Source organism: Mastigoproctus giganteus, chromosome 5 (genome assembly GCF_048544385.1).
Source record: "Mastigoproctus giganteus isolate SK-2022 chromosome 5, ASM4854438v1, whole genome shotgun sequence".
Taxonomy (NCBI): domain Eukaryota; kingdom Metazoa; phylum Arthropoda; class Arachnida; order Uropygi; family Thelyphonidae; genus Mastigoproctus; species Mastigoproctus giganteus.
The window spans coordinates 50,071,846-50,095,744 of NC_143579.1; the positions used below are offsets into that span (position 1 = coordinate 50,071,846).

A 23,899-nucleotide genomic window follows, 5' to 3' on the forward strand; every position below is an offset into this window, starting at 1 on the left:
ATATGAAAATCACCTCAAAAGTAATGATTTAATTATTATTTTTTTCCTAAATGATGGTTACTACAACTATGTAATCTTGTGGCATAGAAAGCATTTTTTGCACCACTGCTAAAGAATTTTTCATCTCTACTATGGAATATCTGCATATAGTAATTGAAAATGGTGGATCTGTCAGTCTTGTTATAAGTAATGATGGGTATAATTGAGTCATAATCAAAATAATTGATTATATTCAAATTAAGTGATTATGAAATTGACAAGTAGGAAAAACTGACTAGTGGAAGGATTCGATTTGATGTTATTGAACTTAAAGATAGGAAAGTGCAGTTACCATGTGGTCAGTAGTTCTGAGCAGTACTTCTGCTCAGTCGTTATAAGTTTCATAACCAACTAATTTACATATAATTGATTATTTAGATTATTGAAATAATTGATTATCAGTCATTTGATTATGTCTATCATGTGTTATAAGAACAGAGTTGTGCTCAAATATTTGACTGCTGAAAGAGAAGTCAGTTATCAATCCACAAATGTCATGAGAATGCATACAAAGAGACAAGGTGAGTTGAAAGTGAATATATCTTTTGCTAGCTGCATAGACAAAATGAAAAGTCCTGAACATATGAAAGTAAGAAAAACAGCAAGGATTTCTTTACTTATATAAACTCTAAAAGGAAGGGGATGAATTTGATTGGTCCACTTGATATCGATGGTTCGACTGTTGATGATCCTGCTCAGATAGCAAACAAACTGAATGAGTATTTTGCATCTACAGTCACACATGAGGAGTTATTAAGGTTTGAAAATGCCAGAAGGTTATCAAATTGTAGCAGGGTGCTTAATGATTTTGTAATAACTGAGAGCAAAGTGCAGGAGAAATTGTTGAAGTTAAACATAAGAAAGGCACCTGGGGTGGATGGGATCTATCCACCCCACATAGTTATATGTGTTATACAGTGTTATAACACATATGTTATATTAGTGCAGGAGAAATTGTTGAAGTTAAACATAAGAAAGGCACCTGGGGTGGATGGGATCTATCCAGTTATATTAAAGGAGGTGGCAAAGCAACTAAGCAAACCCTTAGCCATAATTATGAGAGCATCCTTGGACTCAGGGGAGGTCCCCACGGACTGGAGATGTGCAAATGTATCCCCAATTCACAGAGGAGGGATCGAAGGGTGACACGAGTAATTACAGACCAGTTAGTTTAACTTCTGTTCCGGGTAAAATAATGGAGTCACTGGTTAAAGATGCATTGCAGGATCATCTAGACAAGACTGCAGCAATAATTTAAACATGGCATGGGTTTGTTAAGGGAAAGTCTTGTCTGACAAATTTGATAGGATATTATGATGTGGTTACAAAGGAACCGGATGCAAAAAAATAATTTTTATCATATATTTGGATTTCAGGAAAGCTTTTGACACTGTTGCACATGGAAGACTATTGTATAAATTGGAGCAGAATGGTATTAAGGGTAAGTTGCTACAATGGATAAAAGGATGGTTGGTGGGAGAAGACAGAGGGTAGTAATTAATGGGTGCTGCTCTTCGTGGACTAATGTTATTAGTGGAGTCCCACAGGGTTCGGTGTTAGGTCCTCTGTTGTTTTGTATATTTATCAATGATATTGATGAAGGTATATCAGACTTAGTGTTGAAGTTTGCAGATGATACAAAGGTTGGCAGGGTTGGTAATGGCAGTGTGCTACTGCAACAGGATCTAGATAATTTGGGCAGATGGGCTAAGAAGTGGCAACTGAAGTTTAACCTTGATAAATGCAAAGTACTGCATATGGGTAGAAGTAACCCCAGAGAAACGTACCAACTGTGTAGTACTACACTTAAGGTGGTAGAAAATGAAAAAGACCTGGGAATAATTGTGCAGTCAGATATGAAGTTTTCTGAGCAATGCAGACAGGCTGCCAGGGCAGGTCATGGGGTTTTGTCAATGATATATAGGAATTTTGCTAGCAGGGAAAGGGAGGTGATTGTCCCTCTTTATAAGGCAATGGTCAGGCCACGCCTTGAGTATTGTGTACAGGTCTGGAGGCCTCATTTTAGGAAGGATGTAGATTTGCTTGAGCGTGTAGAGAGAAGGGCAACAAGATTGGTGATGGGAATGAAGGGATCCTCTTACCAAGAGAGGCTTAAGTTCTGCAAATTGCAATGGCTGGAGACTAGGCACCTGCGCGGTGATCTGATTGAGGTGTATAAGGCTTTGAATGGGTTGAGCACGCTGAATTCTGATGGGATCCTTCCACTTGTTCAGATTACGAACCTAACGGGGCATAAATTCAAATTAAGAAAAGACAGATGTAGAATAGATGTGCGGAAATTTGCCTTTAGCCAGCTGGTGGTTAATTGCTGGAACAAACTTCCATCTGTCATTGTGGAAGTTGATAGGTTAAATAAATTTAAGGAGGAACTGGACAGGCATTTGGAGGGAATGGTGTGTTTTTTTTTTTGGCTGATGCTGCATAAGCTCATACACTTGCTTTCTTGCATCACATGCCACTACTACTACTAGTACTACATAATGGAGACTGTTTTTAGTTAACCATTGCAATGTTGCTGTTTCCAGTTACAAAAAAAAGAACATTTCTTATTAAAAAGAAATGGAATTGTTTACTTTCAGAGTAACTCTTGTATATCAATGGTAGCAGCCAACTTATTTTCGCATTAAATATGAGTTCTTTTATTTTTTATTTTAGCATTTTTTCTGTGATTTTCAAAACTTATACAATAATTACATATATATAAGTTTCTGAACATCATTATTTTATTTATTTATTTATTTTGTTTACAGAATTTGGTGGTTCCCTAAATGTTCAGGCTATTACTGACTTTATTGATAATGGGGGAAATGTGCTTGTTGGTGCTAGCAGTAACGTTGGTAAGTGTCGACATGTCAGTGATATAAATTTTTTTTTGTATTGCTTTTTTATTAGCATTGGAGTTATCACAGTTATTTGGTGATTAAATAATTTATTTTAAATACAGTAAACCCTCGATTTAATGGACTAATAGGGGAGAAGGGGTGTCAGTTAATGCCGAAAGTCCATTAAATCGAATGTAACCTGGTGGGGGGGCATTTTTTATTGTTCTTAATGTAAAAAAAAAAAAAGCTTTAATACAATATACAGTACTGCACAATATAAAATTATGTTGCAATTTGGCCTTTGATTTATGGATATCAGAAACAGTTTGATTTTTTTTTACGCCGTAAATTTCACAAACACGTGTTACTTAGATGCCTTGTTCTAATTTCTCAGTTAGCTTTAATTTCTGTGCCACATTTAAGTTCACACACTTTCTTTTAACTCCTCTATCACTTGATGCCATTTTAAATTGTAAGAATTGCAAAATTATTTTAATAAATAAAGTCAGAATTCAGAAATCACAGAAACACTGTATACAATCTGACCGCAAGCTAACTTGAGGCAGACTGAGACCAAAACAAAGCAAGTCGGTAGACCTGATTGTCCGAGTCACATTCAGCTCGCTCTTGTCTGTTATCTGTAATCTGGGAAAACAGCTATTTGAACACGTGTTCAGAAAGAATAAAAAACAATTTTCTGAATTTGATTATAAAACTAAAAATAGGTAATTATCAAAACAATAATGGAAATAGGTAATTATCAATTTTTAATTAATAACAACACTGAAGTTTTGTATAACCTAAAAAAAATATGGTCGACATTAATATGTACATTACTGTATTATTAGTTATCTGGTCCATTAAATCCGTTATATTGGGGTCCGTTAAATCGCGGATTTACTGTACTTTATTGTATTTGGAAATTTAATTGAAGGTATTTTAATTTGTTATTCTAGGTGATGTAATAAGAGAATTAGCAAATGAATGTGGCTTTGAAATTGATGAGGAAGGAACAGCAGTTATTGATCATCTTAACTATGATATTTCTGATGATGGAAAGGTAAGTGACACATTGTTTAATGCATTGCAATTGGTCAAGGTTTTTTTTTTAATTGAAAATGTACCAGCCAAGTGTCTTTTTATTTTATTTTTAGTAGAACACAATCTCAGTTATTACTGTTAAAAATTTATATTTCATATAAAAAATAAATCTTATTTATATTTTGTAAGTTTATCTACTGCTTTTGGCCTTTTTACATACATGAATGCTATATATTTTTTGCATGCCATTTTTTTTAAATTTCTTTCTAACAACAACAAAAAAAAAACCTGAATTGCAAACATTTTTACGTAACTAATTGAAAATTTTTAATACCATGTAATTGCACAATGTGACAAAAAAATTATTAAAATATATAAATTGAAGCAAATAGTTTTAAAATACAGTTTATGCTATTTTATAATGATACATTTTTCTTTATTTAAAATGTAAAGGTTGAAGGCCATTATTATGAATGCAGGAAACAACAATTTTAGTAATGACAACACTGCACTGCATGGGGATAGCATAATTTAGGTAGTAAATTATGCTATCCCCATGCAGTGCAGTGGTGATGATGAGTTTCACTATAGTATATACTAAGTATTCAGGAAGGTCAGGGAAGATAGAAGGGGTGGGGTGTTCTGCTTACCAAAAGTGGCCCACTGGGCACTCACATCCTTTCGTCCGGGCTTCGAGTCAAGCAAGCCGGACTTCTCACCCATTTAAAGTTTGAGAATAGGTTGAGGTCGTTTCGGCTCCAAGGCCTCTAATCATTCGCTTTACTGGATGAGACTGATTCCCTCGAGCGCCAGCTATCCTGAGGGAAACTTCAGGAAAGCTGGCGCTAATTATATAGAAAGCTCTTATTTTAGAGCTCTGTGGCTCCTTCCTCTGGGTGAATGCATATGAACATAATATTTAAAAATGAAATTATTAATTACATATACTAGATTTTGGAGTGATGATAGTAATAATACATTGCTTAGAACCGGACTGAAGACAGAAGAGAGCTGTATTCTGGGAACTGTCTAGAGGGCTTTAGTTCCTGGGGTTCCTAGGATGGATTAGCCCTGAGAGTTGGCTTCATCCACTGGCCTAGTCAGTTTGGTGTGTAAAGGTTGAAGGCCATAATAATATTATTTCATAATTCTAATATATCTTTTGTGATCCTCATATTTTATAGTTTATACAGTAACCTCTTGAGTAGGACTAAGTCAAATGCTTGCCAAAAGAACCTTTTGCAAAGCAAAAGGCTCTTTCAGAAAAGCATTTAACTCGGTCCTACACAAGAGGTTACTGTATAAGCTAGAAAATCAACTGCTTTTGAAACCACCTCTCCAATCCAAATCTAGAAATAACTTCAGAGTGTGGTAGACCTAATTGAGGTCTATAAGTCTCTGAGAGGAGAAAGTAAAATGAATGGCTGTCATATTCACTTTATTAACATCACTAGATAGCAGCCATAAATTCAAATTATAGGTGGGGGAGGGGGGAAGAGGTTTTCATAGATTTTAGGAAGTTTTCTTTTTGCCAGTGTGTTGTTAATTACCAGAATAAGTTTCTTCCATGGGTGGTTGAGTCTGATAGCTAGGAGAAATTCAGAGGCCAGCTGAATGATCTTTGTGTACATGAGGAGGGAATTGGGAATCAGGCAATTTTTTGGCTGGTGCAACATAAGGCTGTTACTAATACTAAAATCCAAATAAACAATATTGAAATAATTTTGTACATCTAACTCACCAGGGAGTTTTGTCAAAATAGATGACCAAGTCGATTAAACACAATTTCCCCTTTATAAAACCATGCCGTGTTTTTTTCAGAATTCCATTTCTATCTAAATGACCCTGTATTACACTTTTCTTCATTGACTTCATGATTTTCCCCTATCACTGAAGTCAGACTGATCGGTTGGCAGTTCTCTTCTCTTAAAATCAACTTTACATATTGACAATACATTGGCCCCTCTCCAATCCAAAGGAATCTCTCTTCCGAGTCCAGTGATGCCCTTCATAATTAACCTTAATGATTCAGTGCACTCTCTTGCCTCTTCCCTCAAAATTACTGGCTGTATCTCATCAACTCCAGTAGCCTTATTTGCCTTTAGGCTTGAAAGTTTTTCTAATTACTTCCCACAATTTCAGTATCACTAACTTTATCATTCTCAACTTCTCTTGCACAGTTTCTCCTCATTAAAAAGATCTTTCATCTGTAAATATTTGTGCAACAACAGCTGGGTAGTTATCTATGACTTTCCCACACTCATTGATTGTGGTTTGATCTTCCTTGTCCCCATTTTTTACTCTTTTATCCAGCAATTTCTCCCAATCAGCCTTTGCCAGCCTAACTTTTCCTGTAGTATTATTACAGATTAATTTGTAGTTGTTGTAGACCTTGGTACTTTTCATTGATTTTCCAACTTTCCCATGCCATCTTTTTCTGCCATAGCTCATTATTCATTCAATCATCTTGGCATCCTCCTTGTGCTGCTGTATGTTCTTAATGGTATTTATGCATTCATGGCTTCTGCAACTGTTGCTTTAAAGGTATTTCATAATTATAATGTATTTTCCCTCTGTAGGATATCTCCCTAGATGATAGAGGCCATGTAGCTGCCACAGGTGGCTTTGTATAACTAATATAATAAATCATCCTATCAATATAGACATGATTTGTGGAGATATAATATATGATTAACTGGTGTACAATGATGAAAATGGATTGCACTAAAAATTCTTTAACAACAGCTAATTGGAATATATCCACATCATTCATAGCAATAGAAAAAGTTTTACTTTTCAGTAAGTTTTATAATTTCAAGGGCATTCACAAGTTACTGCACCTGCATCTGTTCGAATTATTCTGTCTGCCAATAAATGGATTTAATATTCTGCGTATCGATAGATTGAATGGAAGTCATGTTTTTAAGGATCAGTTCCTTTTGAAAACAGCTATTTATTGCTATGCATAAATAGTTCTTGTGGTTTTTATTTATTGTTATGCATAAATATTTCTTGTTATTATGTGGCCTGTTGCATAAATATTTCTTGTTATCCTGTGGCCTGTAGTTTGCATATCCTCCCATTTTATGCATTAAATTTTTTAAAAAAATAGCTACTGTATTATTTCATCTGCATTTTTTTCCTCCTCTTAGCACACCCTGATTGTTGCAGATCCTTCAGATCTCCTTGATGCGCCTACTGTTGTAGGTAGCAAGAATATTGCACCTGTTCTCTTTCGAGGAGTTGGGTAAGTGAAAATATTGCATAAATTAATATTTCAAGAATTTTTTTTTTGTTTTGATGCAGATTAAAAAAAAAATAGCAGTTGTGATATTTGGGAGATTAAATTGTAGATTCATTTATAAATTAATCATAACATGTAGAAAAATTAAAATTTATTAATAAATAGAATAACACAAGACCATTATAACTGCTTCCCCCCCACTTAGGTAATGTATTTTTGCATTTGATAATTATGAAAATGACTTAACAAAACTATTCATGATATTCATATTGCTTTTTTTTATTTATTTTTTTCTCCAGAATAATTTCTGATCAAGAAAATTCTTTGATATTAGAAGTTCTGACTGCTTCAGCAGCAGCTTACTGTTACAACCCAGATAATAAAATCACCGAAGTAAGTTTATTTCAGAAATCATATTTTTTAATATATTATAACTTAATCTGCTAAATTTGTGTCATAATTTTGTCATTGAATTATATGGAAATATGGTTATGACAGATTAATCTATATGAAAAAATGTTAACAGTGTATTTTAAAATGTGTTCATAATATGAAAATCAGTTATAAACAGAAAAAATTACTTTAAACACCAATTAAAATTTTTCGTTAATTACTTTAATAGTCCAGCCATCGTGGCTTAATGAGAGTACCACTTACTGCTTGTTTGTAAAAAAATTAATACTTCAATTCAAATTTTATCCGCTGGGAGGAACTTTAACCTCTCATCAGGTTCTAGACTTTCTATGCCACATATGGTTTTTAGGGGTATATGAAACACTCCAATCTTTAAAGCTTATATACAAATGTTCTACATGTTGTTTTATTTTAAGTCTTGGTTATAGTAATAGTAATGGAGGCATGCAATGCAAGAAAGCAAGCAAGCATATGAGCTTATGTAGCATCAGCCAAAAAAAAAAAATCACACATTCATTCCCTCTAAAAGTTTGTCCAGTTCCTCCTTGAATTTATTTAAGCTATCAACTTCCACAACGGCAGATAAAGTTTGTTCCAGCAATTAACCACCCGCTGGTTAAAGGCAAATTTCTGCACATTAATTCTACAACTGTTTTTCCTCAGTTTGAATTATGCCCGCTCAGGTTCGTAATCTGAGTAAGCAGAAGAATCCCATCAGAATTCAGTGTACTCAATCCATTCAAGGCCTTACACACCTGAATCAGATCACCTCACAGGTGCCTAGTCTCCAGCTACTGCAATTTGCAGAACTTAAGCCTTTCTTGGTAAGAGGACACCTTTGTTCCTCTCTCAGTTACTCTTCTCCGTACATGCTCAAGCAACTCTACATCTTTCCTAAAATGAGGCCTCCATATCTCTACGCAGTACTCAAGGCGTGGCTTGACCATTGCCTTATACAATGGGATAATCACCTTTTTTTCCCTATTAGCAAAATTTCTGTATATCATTGACAATACCCCATGACCTGCTCTGGCAGCCTGTCTGCATTGCTCAGAAAACTTCATATCTGACTACACAATTATGCCCAGGTCTTTTTTCATTTTCTACCACCTTAAGTGTAGTACCACACAGTTGGTACCTTTCTCTGGGGTTACTTCTACCCATATGCAGTACTTTGCATTTGTCTATGTTAAACTTCAGTTTCCACTTCTCAGCCCATCTGCCCAAATTTTTTAGATCCTGTTTTATTTTAAGTCTTGGTTATTAATACTGCATGTAGTGAAATTCTGAAATATATTTGAAGTCACAGTACAGGTAGTCTCCAATTTATGTTAGGGATTTGTTTCTACAAACAACAATGTATATCAAAATGACATAAATCAGACATATTTTTCTATATGTACATTTTGTAATGAAGTGATGTATTCCATGGTTAAATTAATAATTTCATTTTCTAATTGAAGTCCAGAAGAGACTAATTTCTGTAGACTACAAATTTTCAGTATTGATTTATTTTTCATGTCTGTTGTATGTATTTCATTTTGATATTTTATTTAATACTGATTTTTCTAGGTACTTCTTGATTACTAGGCACAATCCATGCTTTCCCCCCCATGTATTCAATATACTATTAAATTTTTGTAATCTAACTTCTAGTCCCCAATTTAATTAACAAATGTTTACTCCGAGGTTCCTTGCACTGAGATAAGTGCACTAGTATCCCACCAAACCGTATCCTACTTTTGCCCACCTGAACTATACAGGGTGTCTCAAAAATACACGGCATAACTTCAGGAATGAGTTCCTCATATGTAGACAATAAAAATATTTTATATCAACATAGTTTTGGAAATGCTTGGTTCCCGAGTTATTAACTGGAATGTCTTATCTCCCGCAGGTGATTTCCTTCATCACAATGTACTGACAGAATCTGGTGGTTTTCTGCTCCGACCATGTACTCAAATCAGGAGCAAGCAGATATGCACTTTATGTACGGTTTGGCAGACGGCAATACGCTGGAGGCTCATTGTTTGTACCACAAAAAGGTTCCCAGAACGAAGATGTCCAGACAGGAAAACGTTTGAAGGTATCCATCGCCGCCTTTGTGAACATGGGACCTTTACACCTCGTGCTGCCGACAGAGGACAACCAAGATCTACGACTCCTGAAGTAGAGGAGGAGATTTTGGATGTTGTGCATGCCACTCCTGGAAGCAGAATAGCAATGCAACTGGCTGTTCAACGTTCGACTATTTGGAGAGTGTTGCGAGAACACCAACTGTGTCCTTACCATCTGCAACGGGTACAAGGGTACAGGCCTTGTCACCAGCAGATTACTCTGCGTGAGTAATGTTCTGTTAGTGGTTCTTGCAGCAGTGTGGTACAACTCTTCACTTTCCTGCCTTAGTGATATTCACAGATGAAGCACAGTTCACACGAGACAGAATCCAAAACTTTCACAATCAGCATGTATGGGCTGAGGAAAACCCACATGCAATTCTTCCATCACATCACCAACAGTGGTTCAGCCTCAACATCTGGGTGGGTGTTTTTGGTGATAAGTTATTTGGGCCACATGTACTTCCAAACAAACTCGCAGGGCAGGCGTACAGAAACTTTCTGGAAAACAACATGCCTGATTTCTTGGACGACATGCCACTGATCATTTGTCAACAAGCACACTTCATGCATGATGGCGCTCCCACACATTTCAGCCACCTAGCCTGCAATTACCTGAATTGAAGGTTTCCTGGTCGGTGAATAGGTAGAGGTGGACCAACTGCCTGTCGTCCACGCTCACTGATTTAAACCCCACTAGATTTCTTCTTGTAGGGCCATTTAAAGTCATTGGTGTTTTCGACTTCGGTAACTGATGTGGAAACTCTCCGCAATTGAATTGTGGCAAGTTGTGAGACAATACGAAACATGCCAGCAATTTGGCATAGTCTTCGCGAGTCCATGAGACGTCGATGTGAGGCCTATATTCAGGCAGAAGGTGGAAATTTTGAACAATTACTATAAGGTGATGTGAACAGATAAGTGTCATAGACAGACCTTCAAAACTCGGAAACCAAGCATTTCTGGAACTATGTTGATATAAAATATTTTTATTGTCTACATATGAGGAACTCATTCCTGAAGTTATGCCGTGTATTTTTGAGACACCCTGTATATATAATTAAATTGTACTTTCTAACCATATTCTACATAGTGATCTTCCAGTTCTATACATATTTTTCCTATAACTATAAACTGTTTTGATATACTTGTTCAGAATTTTACATCTTTTCTTGTTACAGTTCATTAGAACAGCAGAAAAGATCACTTAATGCTCAACTGAACTTTTTTTTTTTTTTTTTTTTTTTTTTTATGTGAACCCCAAACACGAGAGGTATTAGAACCTATAGTACTTAGTACCATGCTTGGATTTGAGGTTAAGAAGGCGAAAGAAGATATTTGTTGACATTGGACATGAACTTCTGTAGATTGTAATTTTCAGGAAATACGTATGAAAGGAAGGTTGTTCCAGAAAACGGCAGTTGAATGAATAAATGAGGAAGATGAAAAGTTGGTTCTGTGGGTTTGAAGTTGGACAGTAAATGGATGTTGGCTGGTGGCGGCACGTGTTCGGACTGTTTTGAAAGAGAGAGAGCAGGAATTATAGAAGCCAATTCAGAAGAACAGTGCCCATGGAAGTATCTGTAGAAGAGGCATGCAGCAGAAACAGTGCGTCTATGAGAAAGCGAGTGGAGAGACTCTGTTAGAGATGAATCATTAATTAACGTAACTGCCCTCTTCTGAATGGAATCAAGAAGCCTGAGAGAGGTTTTGGGGGCACCACCCCAGATGTGGGAACAATATTCCATGGCAGGGCGAATTTGCGATTTATACAGAGTGAGCAGCTGTTTGGAAGAAAAGTAACGCCGAGAGCGAAAGAGAAAACCAAGTTTTTTTAGATGCAGAGGAAGCAATATTTGTAATGTGCTTGTGCCAAGAGTGATTAGAAGTCAGGGTAATCCCCAAAAGAGATATATCATTTTGCCTAGAAATCGGAGTGTCACTAAAGATAAGCATAGGAGTAGAAGAATCCTTTTTGCGAGATATAAGACAAGACTGAGTTTTAGAAGGGTTGAAATCAACTAAGTTGTCTTTGCCCTACTGGAGAATTACCTGAAGATCGGCATTTATGGAATTGGTAGCAGATTTTCGAGAAGTTGAAGCTGATTGAGCAGGACAAGGTTTCTCAAAATGGAAAGTTGAATGCAATGTGCTATCATCGGCAAAACTATGGATAGGATTTCCAGTCAATGGAAGAAGGTCATTGATATATAAGAGGAAAAGAGTGGGGGGAAAGAACTGAACCTTGGGGGACACCGGCATTAGTGGAGAAGTTAGAAGACAGAGAGCCATCTACCATCACCCTCAGTGAGTGATCAGAGAGAAAACTGGATAACCAATTGTTGGCAAACCATAAGATGGAAGCTTGTTTAGAAGACCTTTATGCCAAACACGATCAAAAGCCTTTGAGATGTCAAGAGCAACTACTTGTGTTTCACTGAACCTTTCCATTGAATTAGTCCATAAATGGGTAACATAAGCCAGAATATCACCAGTGGATCGACACTGACGAAATCCATACTGGTGATCGTTGATCAGACGGAAGGTTTCTAGGTAGTTTAAGAGTTGGCGGTTAATTGATTTCTCCATTACTTTAGAAAGAGTAGAAGTAATTGCAATGGGACGATAATTGGATGGGAGGGATTTGTCACCCTTTTTAGGAACTGGCTGGATATGAGCAAATTTCCAAGCAGAAGGACAAACACCTTTGGAATAAGAAAGTGAAAAAAGGCGGCAAAGAATAGGAGTAAGTTCAGGAGCACATGTGTTGAGAACAAGTGGAGAAATACCATCAGGACCTAGAGCTTTCTTAGCATCAAGATTCATCAAAATCCTTCTGATATCCTTTTGACGGAAGACCACAGGAGGCATTGAATGGAGCGTGTTGGGAATGGTGGGAGGTGTTTTGCCAAGATCATTAATACATGAGCTGGAAGAAAAATGGGATGCTAGCAGGTCAGCTTTATCCTTGGCTGAAATGGCAACAGAACCATCTGGTTTGGACAGAGGTGGGAGCAAAGATGGGCAAAAGTTGTGGCCAATAGCTTTGGCAAGAGACCAGAATGCTCGGCTACCATTAGGGCAAGAAGCAAGTTTTCTACTCTTAGCCTGTTCAAACTCTAGTTTGGACTGATTAATAACTGCTTTACAACTGTTGCGAGCTTTGTGTAGGCAGAAAATGAAACTGAAGAATTTGAAACAAGCCAATTACGATATGCAACATTCTTCTCTTGGACAGCCTTAGCACATTTATTGGAAAACCAAGGTTTAGATAAATGACGAGATTTTAAAGTGGAGTGTGGGATAAGGGATTCCATTCCTGCAAGAATAATTTCACTGACACGATCTGAGCAAACGTTGACAGAAGTTTTGAAACAGTAATCCGATCAAGGAAAAGAAGTCTCGCAGGTCATCCCATTTTGCATTCTTGTAATGCCAAACAATACGTGGTTGGGAATAGCCATGAGATAAAGGTTCCATTGGAGAAGAGACAATCACCAAGTTGTGATCTGAAGTGCCTAAAGGACCTCTCACTTCGACCGTGTACTTAGAAGGGTTGTTTGTGAGAAAAAGATCAAGCGTATTGGCTGTATGATTAGGATTGTCCGGTATTCTTGTAGGTAAATGAACAATCTGTGCTAGGTCATTAGTAATTGCAAAAGCCTCAGCATCTCGACCTGCTGGGTCGGTGTGACTAGAAAATGGAAGCCAGCTGGAGTTGTGAACATTAAAATCACCGAGGAAAATTACTTCACTGTTAGGAAAGTTGGACTGGAGAAAGTCAAGTTGCAAAGAGAGGAAGTCAAAGAGCTCCAAGTGATTAGTGGAGTTGGGAGAACGGTAGAGACAACAGATGAATTTGACACAATGAGGTAGAGAGATTTTAAGCCAGAGAAGATCAAAGAGAGGAGATTCCAAATTGCCAAGTCTCTGACAGGGAATATCAGAACGGACATATGCACAAGTACCACCTTTGAGGCGAAAGGAATCATACAGCGAATAATTTGGGCATCTGAGATGAGCAGTAGATGAATCAACCGATAACTGAGATTCTGTCAGAAAAAGTACATGGGGTTTGGCAGACTGCAAGTGGAAATGGACATCGTTGAGATTAGAATTGAGACCACGTATATTTGTGAAATGAATTAGGAAGTCCTTGGGAGGTTTAGATCTTTTCGCAGATAAGCTTGCTCTATTAGTTTGACAATTCATGATGTATTCAATAGTAAGAAAAAGTAGGTGGGACATGCTGTATGAAGTAATGAAATTTTTGGATATGGTGTACATGTGGTAAGAATATACCCAGATCCTTGACATAATGTGGCCTCGACAATGCTCCCCGCATACACACTACTCGGACTCCCTCCAGTCACTATCTGGCAGAGTAGAGGTAGCAAGATTATACACTAGCTGATCCGGAAGCTTCCTAGAGAGTTACCAATAGGTTCAGTCCGGTGTACTAACTAGCGGCTGACCTGCGAACACCGTTTTAGAGCTGTACCCTCGAAATGTAAGGAATATTGGATCTCGCCACGACGTTCATCATAACCTCAAAAGTCATCAATCATACTGCATGATGTGGAAGAGATAGGGAAGGGTTGACCGGAACTTAGCTCTAGAGACTAAACATGGGTTCCACCACTTCAAGCCTCCAATAAGCAAAGTGGTGGTATTTCACCGGTTGATGAGAGTCATCTACCACCTAGTACTACCCGGTAACATAGAGGGGGGGCGTTCCTCCATGTGGTGTGGGCGCCGCACCTCGACCCCTGCTTACGTTGGTTCACACCTGGCTGGTCACCCACCATGTACTTGTGCATGGGGGTTATACCCAGGATTACTAACAGTCCCACCATCGTGAAGGTGTGCAAGCAGAGGATTTGGCTGTCACAGACTGTCCGGACTTCGCCGAAATTGGGTCCACTTGACTTGAGTGTCACCCGAATATCAGTTCCAGCAGCGTTTTAGACTCCCAGGTAGCAAGTACAGCTTGTCTGGCATATCTGAGAGAATGTCTGTGAAAACCTCAAGGACTTGTCACTATATCCCATGTTTTGGTATCTTTAATGAGAATGAATGTCATTTTCATGAACAGATTGATAGCTTTGACATCCTTTTGTAGTGAACTATTTGTCTTGTGGTGTTGGCTGCATTTCCTCTTCCCCCTGCACTTGTATTCTTTGTTATTCCAACTCAGTTAGATTCTTATTTATTTCAGTGTCCTGTAATTCCAACATCACCATGTTACAATGTTACTTATTCATTGAAACGAATCTCATTTGTCAATTCCATAGTCTGTAACTGAAGTTTTTGGGGACAATGAAAAGTTTTTGAATGTCCCAAACACACTCTGGCCATATATTCCGCCTTACACCATTCGTTAATGCTCGAGTGACAGGCGCCTCCGTAGCCAGGTGGGAAGGAGCAGCAGTGCATAGCACGCACTTCTTGATTAGACCGGGGTTCGAGCCCGTCACCACCAAATACGGAGGATGCGGAAAGGTCAGGGAATGACCACCGCATATTCCTGGAGCAATATGGCCTTAGTTGCCAATGCTCCTAAAAACCAAATAACAAACAACACAACAAGCTCGAGTGACTTCCTTCTATGTTGTCATAGTGTTGTATACGGACTTCTTAATATTGGATCTCTCCTCCAGAACTGATGGCTGATCTTCACTGTGTCTTGGTGATCACTTGTTGCTTAGTTGCTGGGAATAATGGACTTTGAATGCCACTGTTGCCCTTGGTTTATTAGTTGCAGCAAAGAAGTCATATTTGTTAACATTAAAACAACTTGTTTTTTGTCATACAGGTCTTCAGTGCTAGGTGTATTGACAAAAAAGAAGCAAGGCATTGTTGCTGAGATTTTATTCCTTATAGTACTTCTTGACAAAGGGAGTAAAGAAGCAAGTTTTTAAATTTACAATTTTTAATTTTAAAATTAAAAATTATATTGAAATGATATAATTTGCCTGTACTGTGTATGCATTTGTGTGGTTGCACAGTGCCAGACTTTAATGTGAGAATCTGAAATCTGGAAAATTCCAGAGATTCTATGAAGAATCCGGTTCTGAGTTGTTGGATTTTGGAGGTTTAACAGTAATTGTTTCAATTTATTCTAATTACATGGTTGAAAGCTTTAATACAGTAGGCTTTTTATGACTTATTTAACTGTAAATATTAATTTATATTAATATTTACTCTATTACTGTTTTATTATAGTAAATATTAGCAGTGGTAGCAATAAATTTACCACTGTAACATAATATGTTACAATAGTAAATTAACTAGTACTTGCTTGGTTAATTACAGTAAATTGTGATTAAATTGTAATAAATTTAATAAATTAATATACAAAATAAATAATGAATTATAATTTTGTAGCTCTTTTAACTATATTTGTACACATTAGACAGTTTTTACCCATATCCCAGAGCTGATCTTAATTGGAGTTGGCACTAAGCTTTCTGTGTGTTGTTTATCCAAAGATGAACGCAAATATAAAAGCAAAGTTATTTTCACATGCCTTTGCTGTTATATCATCTGGAATTGGATTTGTAACTGAATTTTTACAGTTCTGTCTTACATATTAAGATCTAAATTACTAATTTTAACTATTTTTATTTTAATTACAGTATCCCCATGCTGTGGGTAAGAGCACTCTTCTGATATCGGCTCTTCAGTCAAGGAACAATGCACGAGTTGTTTTTTCGGGTTCTCTTGATTTTTTTAGTGACCACTTCTTTCAGGCTAGTGTTCAGAAAGCCCATGGTGGTAAAAGGTAATTTTGCTTTTCATTAAATTTGTGAAATGCTTATTTTCTTTTTGAAGTTTAGCCTGACTGTAAGGCCCAACTTAAACTTACAGTATCCCCTTAAACTATGTCTAATCTTGTATAGTTTTAATAATATAGAATTGCAGGGGTTTTTCAATGTAGTAGTTGTAATGAAATCAAAATGTATACACTTTACCCTTGATTGTTTTGGATCACAGAAAGACCACTCTCACTGCAGACTAAGCACAGAGTTCTTGATGCTTGGATTTATGTCCAACTCAAAGACATACCATTATCCATAATTTTGCCTAAGTTGCTAACATCTTTTTAAATTGGATAGCATCACCAGAATAGATGAATCTGCATATGCTGTGCAGTTAAAATTCTGTGACACTGCTGGGACAGCTGTTTCAAAGCTTACTGCCTTCTCACCACTGGCAGGTGGATTCTCTTAGCAAATGCATGCTAAACTGTGAATAACGTATATTGTCTAAGCAAACAGCCTAGTAGTTTATGGAAGTAAAACGTCTGTTTATAAACATAACTGTTTATAAATTTTTGGTTTAAGTGAACACTGCTTCACTGTTCACTAAGACAAAATATATTTAAACATTCTGAATAATATACTGAATAATAATTATCCATAATGTATACAGATTCCTTAAGTTCATTGTATTCACAAAGAAATCCTCTAAAGGCTTCTCACCCTATCCTCTTGCAAATCTTAGACTCCATAGTTATATTTGCTGAAGAAAGGAAAGAAATGTTTCTGTATAACAGGTCATATTGGAATCTTTGGCAGTGAAGTAGCTGATAGTACTGCCAACTTATCTTGACACTGTCTAATCATGAACAGAAATACCATATGAAGACTTTAGGCAAATAGTAAAAACAGCTGCAAACACTAGTAGTAACTAAGCCGGCAAAACCAAGTAAATAGCAAATTACAGTGTATAAAACCACTTCATTGACCTCTGTCTCAAGCCTTAGAGCAGACAGGCAAGGAAAAGTCACTACTTTGCTAAGGATTTGAACAAATTCATAGGTGAGGTAATATGGCTGTATTATTTGTTCAGATATTTTGAACTGCCTGTGTAATACAATATTCACCATTAATCACATGCTTATAGATTGCCCAGTTATGAACATACGCACACACACACACACACCCCATTCAGAATTCCATGCATTTACATCTTGGAACTCTCACTTATTTCATCACTCTAACGTAATGAAGTTCAAGCTGGCTGTATTTTCCTTAAAAAGAATTGCAACATACAATAGTTTACAAATAGTATCCAGGTGGCAGCACTTACTCTTACCATGTTTGACTAGCAACAATCTTATACCATGAGCACTCATAAATCCACAAATAAATAAATAAACAAACAAAAAAATCGCCACCTATTTGGAGAGGTTTAGATTCAAATCTAGTTGACGAGGAGCTTATTTGATGATGTCTTTTTCAAGAAAACTAAGTTAATGGCATCAAGTAAAGGTGCAGGATTTTCTTGGGAGTTTACACCTTATAGACAGAGAAAACAGCCATAGAACATATATATTAAGACATAATAGACTAATGCCTCATTAGTTGCATTACACTGAGGGCTGCTGAATAACGATTTTTTTTTTTTTTTTTGCAGCATACCTTTTATTAATCATCCATATTTTAATGGTTATTTTCAATGTAGTTTTCATTTGATGAAATACATTTATTCCAACGTTTCTGCCATTCTTCAAAAATACAGTGAAGCCATTATTTGATATGCATTTGAGAATCACATCTGATGTCTTTGCAACTTCTGATGACTAGAAACATTTTTCTCACAGCTCCTTTAACTTTGGATATAAAAAAATTGCAGAGTGTAAGGTCAGGGCTATGAGGAACACATTTGACATTAATGCTGACTAGATATTCTATGATAGTATGAGCAGTGTGAGGTCTCGCATTGTCATGATGTAGCATCCACCCACCTGTAGGCATTTGTGGTCATTCATAATGAATGTGGTCTCACAAGGTGCATGGTACAGTTCTGTAGTAAGGTCCCATAACAGTTGTATGATGTGACACAACATGCTAGTAAACCATTCCTTGAATGTCAAAAAAGAGATGACAGTAACCTTTTTCTGCAGAAGCCAAAACTCTTGAGATTTTGAGAATAGCATACTGTTTCTCGCATGTCACGCCCATTGTTATGTAGGTGAAACAACAGGCATAAACTTAACTGACTGCCAAGATCACATGAGTCAGCTGTGCAGTTGCTATGTAGTAGTAGAAAAGGCATGTGATGCAAGAAAGAAAGCTTATGTAGCATCAGCGAAAAAAAAAAAAAAAAAAAAAAAACACGCACATTTCACATATCCATTCCATCAAAACGTTTGTCCAGTTCCTCCTTGAATTTATTTAAGCTATCAGTTTCCACGACAGATAGAAGTTTGTTCCAGCAATCAACTACCCGCTGGCTGAAGGAAAATTTCTGCACATCATTCTATAACTGTCTTTCCTCAATTTGAATTTATGCCCTCTCAGGTTCGAAATGATGAAACCATGTTTCACGGATGGGATTCTTCCTCCGAGCAAGAGGAAGAATCCCATCAGAATTGAGCCTGCTCAACCCATTCAAGGCCTTATACACCTCAATCAGATCAGATCACCTCACAGGTGCCTAGTCTCCAGACGCTGCAATTAGCAGAACTTAAGCCTTTCTTAGTAAGACCACCATTTTGTTCCCCTCACTAATCTTGTTGCCCTTCTTTGTACTCGTTCTAGCAACTCTACATCCTTCCTGAAATGAGGCCTCCAGACCTGTGCGTAGTACTCAAGATGTGGCCTGACCATTGCCTACAAAGGGATAATCACCTCCTTTTCCCTACTAGCAAAATTCCTGCATATCATTAACAATACCCCATGACCTGCTCTGGCAGCCTGTCGGCACTGCTCAGAAAATTTCATATCTGACTGCACAATTATTCCCAGGCCTTTTTCATTTTCTACCACCCTACGTGTAGTAGTATCACACAGTTGGTACTTTTCTCTGGGGTCACTTCTATCCATATGCAGTACTTCGCATTTGTCAATGCTAAACTGAAGTTTAACATTGACATGTTATGCAGCTTGTTTTGGTCTTAAATTCTGCAGCTCAGCTAGAAATAACAAACCATACAGTTGTTCTCGAAAAATTATGATCAATCTTTATTGAATAGCCCTCACACAAACATCTCAACCCAGTTGTGAAATAATTAAACTTTGAGAATAATATTGTAAAATATTGAAATACACCTCTTTTTATGCGAATTTTTTTTTACGCGAATTGGGATATCAAAAATAATTATTTTACACGATTTTTATTCACTTTTACGCGACCAACCTAAAGTCTAAGTTAGGAAAAAATCCATAATTCAAGAAAATTCCGAGAATTTTGTAGAATTGCATTCTCGTTTCAATTAAGAAAATTCTAAATTCCCCGAATTACATAATTGACAAAAAAAAACAGCAGTTGTTTGCAGTTTGAATTTGGTTTCTTGTATCAACTTAGAAAATTCTTACGAATTTCATTTATTGGGAATTCCACGAATTACATAACAGACTGCGCACAAAAAAGGAATTATCAGTTTGAATTTGGTGTTTGAGTAGACAACACAGTTACCGCATTTTTTGCATTTGCATTTTTTAAGTGAAATCAAAATAAAAATCGTGTTATAAAATTAATAATTTTGCCAAGAAATAATAAATGGTAAGCTACGTTGTATGTAATTTTCAAACTTTCATTTCATTAACTGAAGACTTTAATCCAGCCTTCATATGATGTTGCCGATAACAAAAAAAAAATAAGGAAAGCCATTTCCTTGGATATAAAAATTCAAATTTTAGATAGTCTTCAAACTGGGGAAGGTGTGTGATGGCTGTGGGTAAGCATTAAGGAGTCCGTGAATCAACTATCAGATCTATAAAGGAAAATGAAGAGGCTGTTAGAAAAGCAGTATGTTCTGGTACAAAATTGAGTGCAAAATTATCATTATACATAAGAGATGTTGTTCTAGAAAAGGCCGAAAAAGCTTTAGTGATGTGGATAGAAGATAACGTACAAAAAAGAATGCCAGTTGATGGAAATTCCATCAAGCAATCAATCAGCATTGAGATTTTATGAACAGATTAAAAAACTGCAGCCAAATACTTCATCTCAATCGAGGAAAAAATATGAATTTCATGCAAGCAATGGTTGGCTAGCTGAGTTTATTAAAAGACATGCTCTTCATAATATAAAAATTAAAGGTGAAACGGCTTCTACTGATGAAACAGCTGCTAAAGCATTTACACAAAAACTAGCCTAAAATAATTGAAGATGGAGGTTACACTCGTGGATGAAACTGGCCTTTTCTGGAAAAAAATGCCAAACAGAACTTACATATCAAAAATGCAAAAAACTGTTGGTGAGTTCAAAGCAGCAAAGGATCACATAATACTCCTATTTTTTGAACGCTTTAGGAGATCGGATGTTAAAACCACTGCTCATAAATCGATCATTAAGACCACGGCCAATGAAAGGCGTAGATTTTCAAAAATTTCCAGTTCATTGGATGGCCAACAAAAAAGCTTGGGTGACCATTGATATTTTCACCGAGTGGTTCCACAAACATTTTGTGCCAGAAGTTAGACGCTATATGACAAATGTCTCGAATTTAAAGTTCTTTTGATTCTTGATAATGCACCCGGTCATCCTGCCATAGAACACCCAAATGTGCAATTTTGTTTTCTGCCACCCAATACCACATCATTGCTACAACCTCTAGATCAGGGTATAATTGCAACTTTTAAAACACTATGTCAGACGAACATTTCAGTTCGTTTTGAACAAGCTAAATGATGATGAAACACTGACAGTTATGGATGTGTGGAAAAAATTTACAATTATGGATTGTATTGATCAGGTTCGATTTTCGTTATCTGAATTGAGACCAGAAACTATGAATGCATGCTGGAATGCTATTTGGCCCACATGTGTTAAAGAGAATGCTCCTGTTCCCTTCAATCATACTGCAGAATTCCCCAATATAATAAGTTTGGCATGTGAAATTGGCAGAGAAGGATTCGATGATCTTACGTCAGCAGATATCGAAGAATTGTTAATTGATAAACTTCTTAGCGAAGACGAAATAGTGGAGATTGTTTCTGAGACTCCTGACAGCAAAGAAGTTAATGATAATAATCAAGATAATCCTACTTTTACTGCTGATGTAATTAAAACTTTAAACTAGAAAGTTTAAACTAGCCAGTAATTTAGGCAATTATTTTGCTCGACACGATCCAAATGAAGAACGTGCTGGGAAGTTTTCACATGAGCTTAAGTTGTTAATGTCTTCATACAGAGAATTATATTGTGACTTATCTAAAGTATCAACACAGCAATTAATAACTGAGTTCATGCCTAAAACTACTGAAACAATCAGTGGTACTTTTGTTCAAGACGTGACAAGAAGAATTCCACAAGTTGAGGTGGAAGTCGATGACGGTAATACCATACCTAGTAGTTCTAGTGATATTACAGTCTAACGAAAGCTTTTGTGTTTATTGTCAGAAACTGATAGCGAATAACATAATTTTTTGATAGAATCCTTATCTAAACAACTGAAATGAATGTTTTTTTTAAAGTTATTAAAATTCATTATATGTATGTGCGTTCTCCATGAAATGTAAATAAAAAATCTTATGATCCTAACTAATTTAATGTTCGTTTTTTTCATTATTTTGCTTATATTTCGGGTTTGGAACCAGTCTTCACTTTTTCTATGGAGTCAGTAGTTCTTTATACGCATAATTTTTAGGACCGTGTCTATTGCGTGAAAAGAGGTTTAGGTGTACAGTCGAAGTTGGTTATAACGACCACGGAAATAATGAGATCATGGCTGTAATGAGCAAAAGGCCATAATGATTTTAATTTACGCATATTCCCATACAATCACTCACTGTTATAATGAGTGTACTACACGGATACATGTACAAATTTTGGTAACTATGCAAACATTCTTAATTTGTTCGGGTAGTCGAAAAACCCAATTCTTGAAATAGACAAAAATGAAAAGGGTGACTTGGCTTTTATGACCACCTGCATCAGATTAGCATCCAGTTTATGACCTGACCTTGGCTTTTCGGGGACGGGGGATATACAATAGTGCATTGCCGTTCCACTTACCATTTACATTACCCTGTTTACGGTACAAGACAAGACAAGACAATGAATACAAGACAATCTGTCTTGTATTCACTATTCCATAAATTTATTTCGGGACTACTAAGGATTTTGGAAATGGGACTTCTAAGAACTTTGTATGCATTTTGGGACTTCTTAGAACTTTGTATGCAGATCACGTTACTGTCATTTTAAAGTAAAATCAGTTAGAAACAAATTCCTTCGAAAACATGTCTACTAACAAAATAAAGTGTCTCTTGATTCACTAAAAAGTAAAAATTATTTGTGAATTAGAACGTGGTGCAAAAAATGTTGAAGTGCGTAAAAAGTTTTTTTTTATCCTCTTCAGCAGTATCGACAATGTGGAAGAATAAACATGTTTACATATCGGTACTGGAAAAGAACATAATTGATTAAAAAAAAAAAAAAAAATGAGAAAGTGCGAGATTACAAACATCGATGAAGCATTGCTATAATGGTTCACTACACAAAGAAGTGCTGGATTTTCAATAGATGGGTCTTGAAGGCTCAAGTGGAAAAATTTGCTAAACAATTTGGATGTGATGATTTTGTATGTAACAATGATTGGCTGGATAAATTTTAAAACCGAATACAAACATGTCAATAAAAATAATATGTAGGTATATACTAATATTATTTTTTTCTCCCTAATATTTCTTTTGTTTTTTGAATATATCTTTTTATCAAGTTATTGAGAATACAAAAAAAAAAAAAATAGGAGGGAGGCAGATTTAACTCATCACTGATATAGTGAATAATGGTTATAACGAGGAAATTTTGTCAGTCCCTTGATGCTCATTATAACCAAGTTCGACTGTATATTGATTAATTACATGCTGCTTAACCTTTTCTGCAGTATATATATGTACTGTATATATACATTTTTCAAGGTCATTTCATGTACAAATTTCCACCTTATTAGTAATGGCCGCATAGTGCAAGATAGCCTATGGCTTATGCTGCACCAGCCAAAAAAAAAAAAAAAAAAAAAAAAAAAAACAAATAAAACAATGGAAAAAAAAAAAAAATATATATATAAAAATAAATAATAATAATTAATAAAAGAAAACGAAATTAAACCTATCATCCTATGCGCTTCCCTGACCCGAAGGTACTGTCCAGATGACCTTTGAATTTCCCCAAACTGTCAGCCTCTACCACCCATGTAGGCAACTTATTCCAGTAATTTATAACTCGCTGGCTAAAATAAAACT

At 36.2% G+C, this 23,899-nt stretch overlaps 1 protein-coding gene across 1 annotated transcript in view; it reads left to right on the forward strand.

Moving 5' to 3' along the window:
• The window catches only part of Ost48 (dolichyl-diphosphooligosaccharide--protein glycosyltransferase non-catalytic subunit Ost48), an 83,424-nt gene that overhangs the window by 39,893 nt on the left and 19,632 nt on the right, over positions 1 to 23,899 (forward strand). The window contains exons 3-7 of the mRNA XM_090374017.1: positions 2,811 to 2,897; positions 3,839 to 3,942; positions 7,076 to 7,170; positions 7,467 to 7,560; positions 16,337 to 16,482. Of these exons, the coding sequence (XP_090230143.1) occupies positions 2,811 to 2,897; positions 3,839 to 3,942; positions 7,076 to 7,170; positions 7,467 to 7,560; positions 16,337 to 16,482 (526 nt within the window). The remainder of the gene's footprint in view (positions 1 to 2,810; positions 2,898 to 3,838; positions 3,943 to 7,075; positions 7,171 to 7,466; positions 7,561 to 16,336; positions 16,483 to 23,899) is intronic.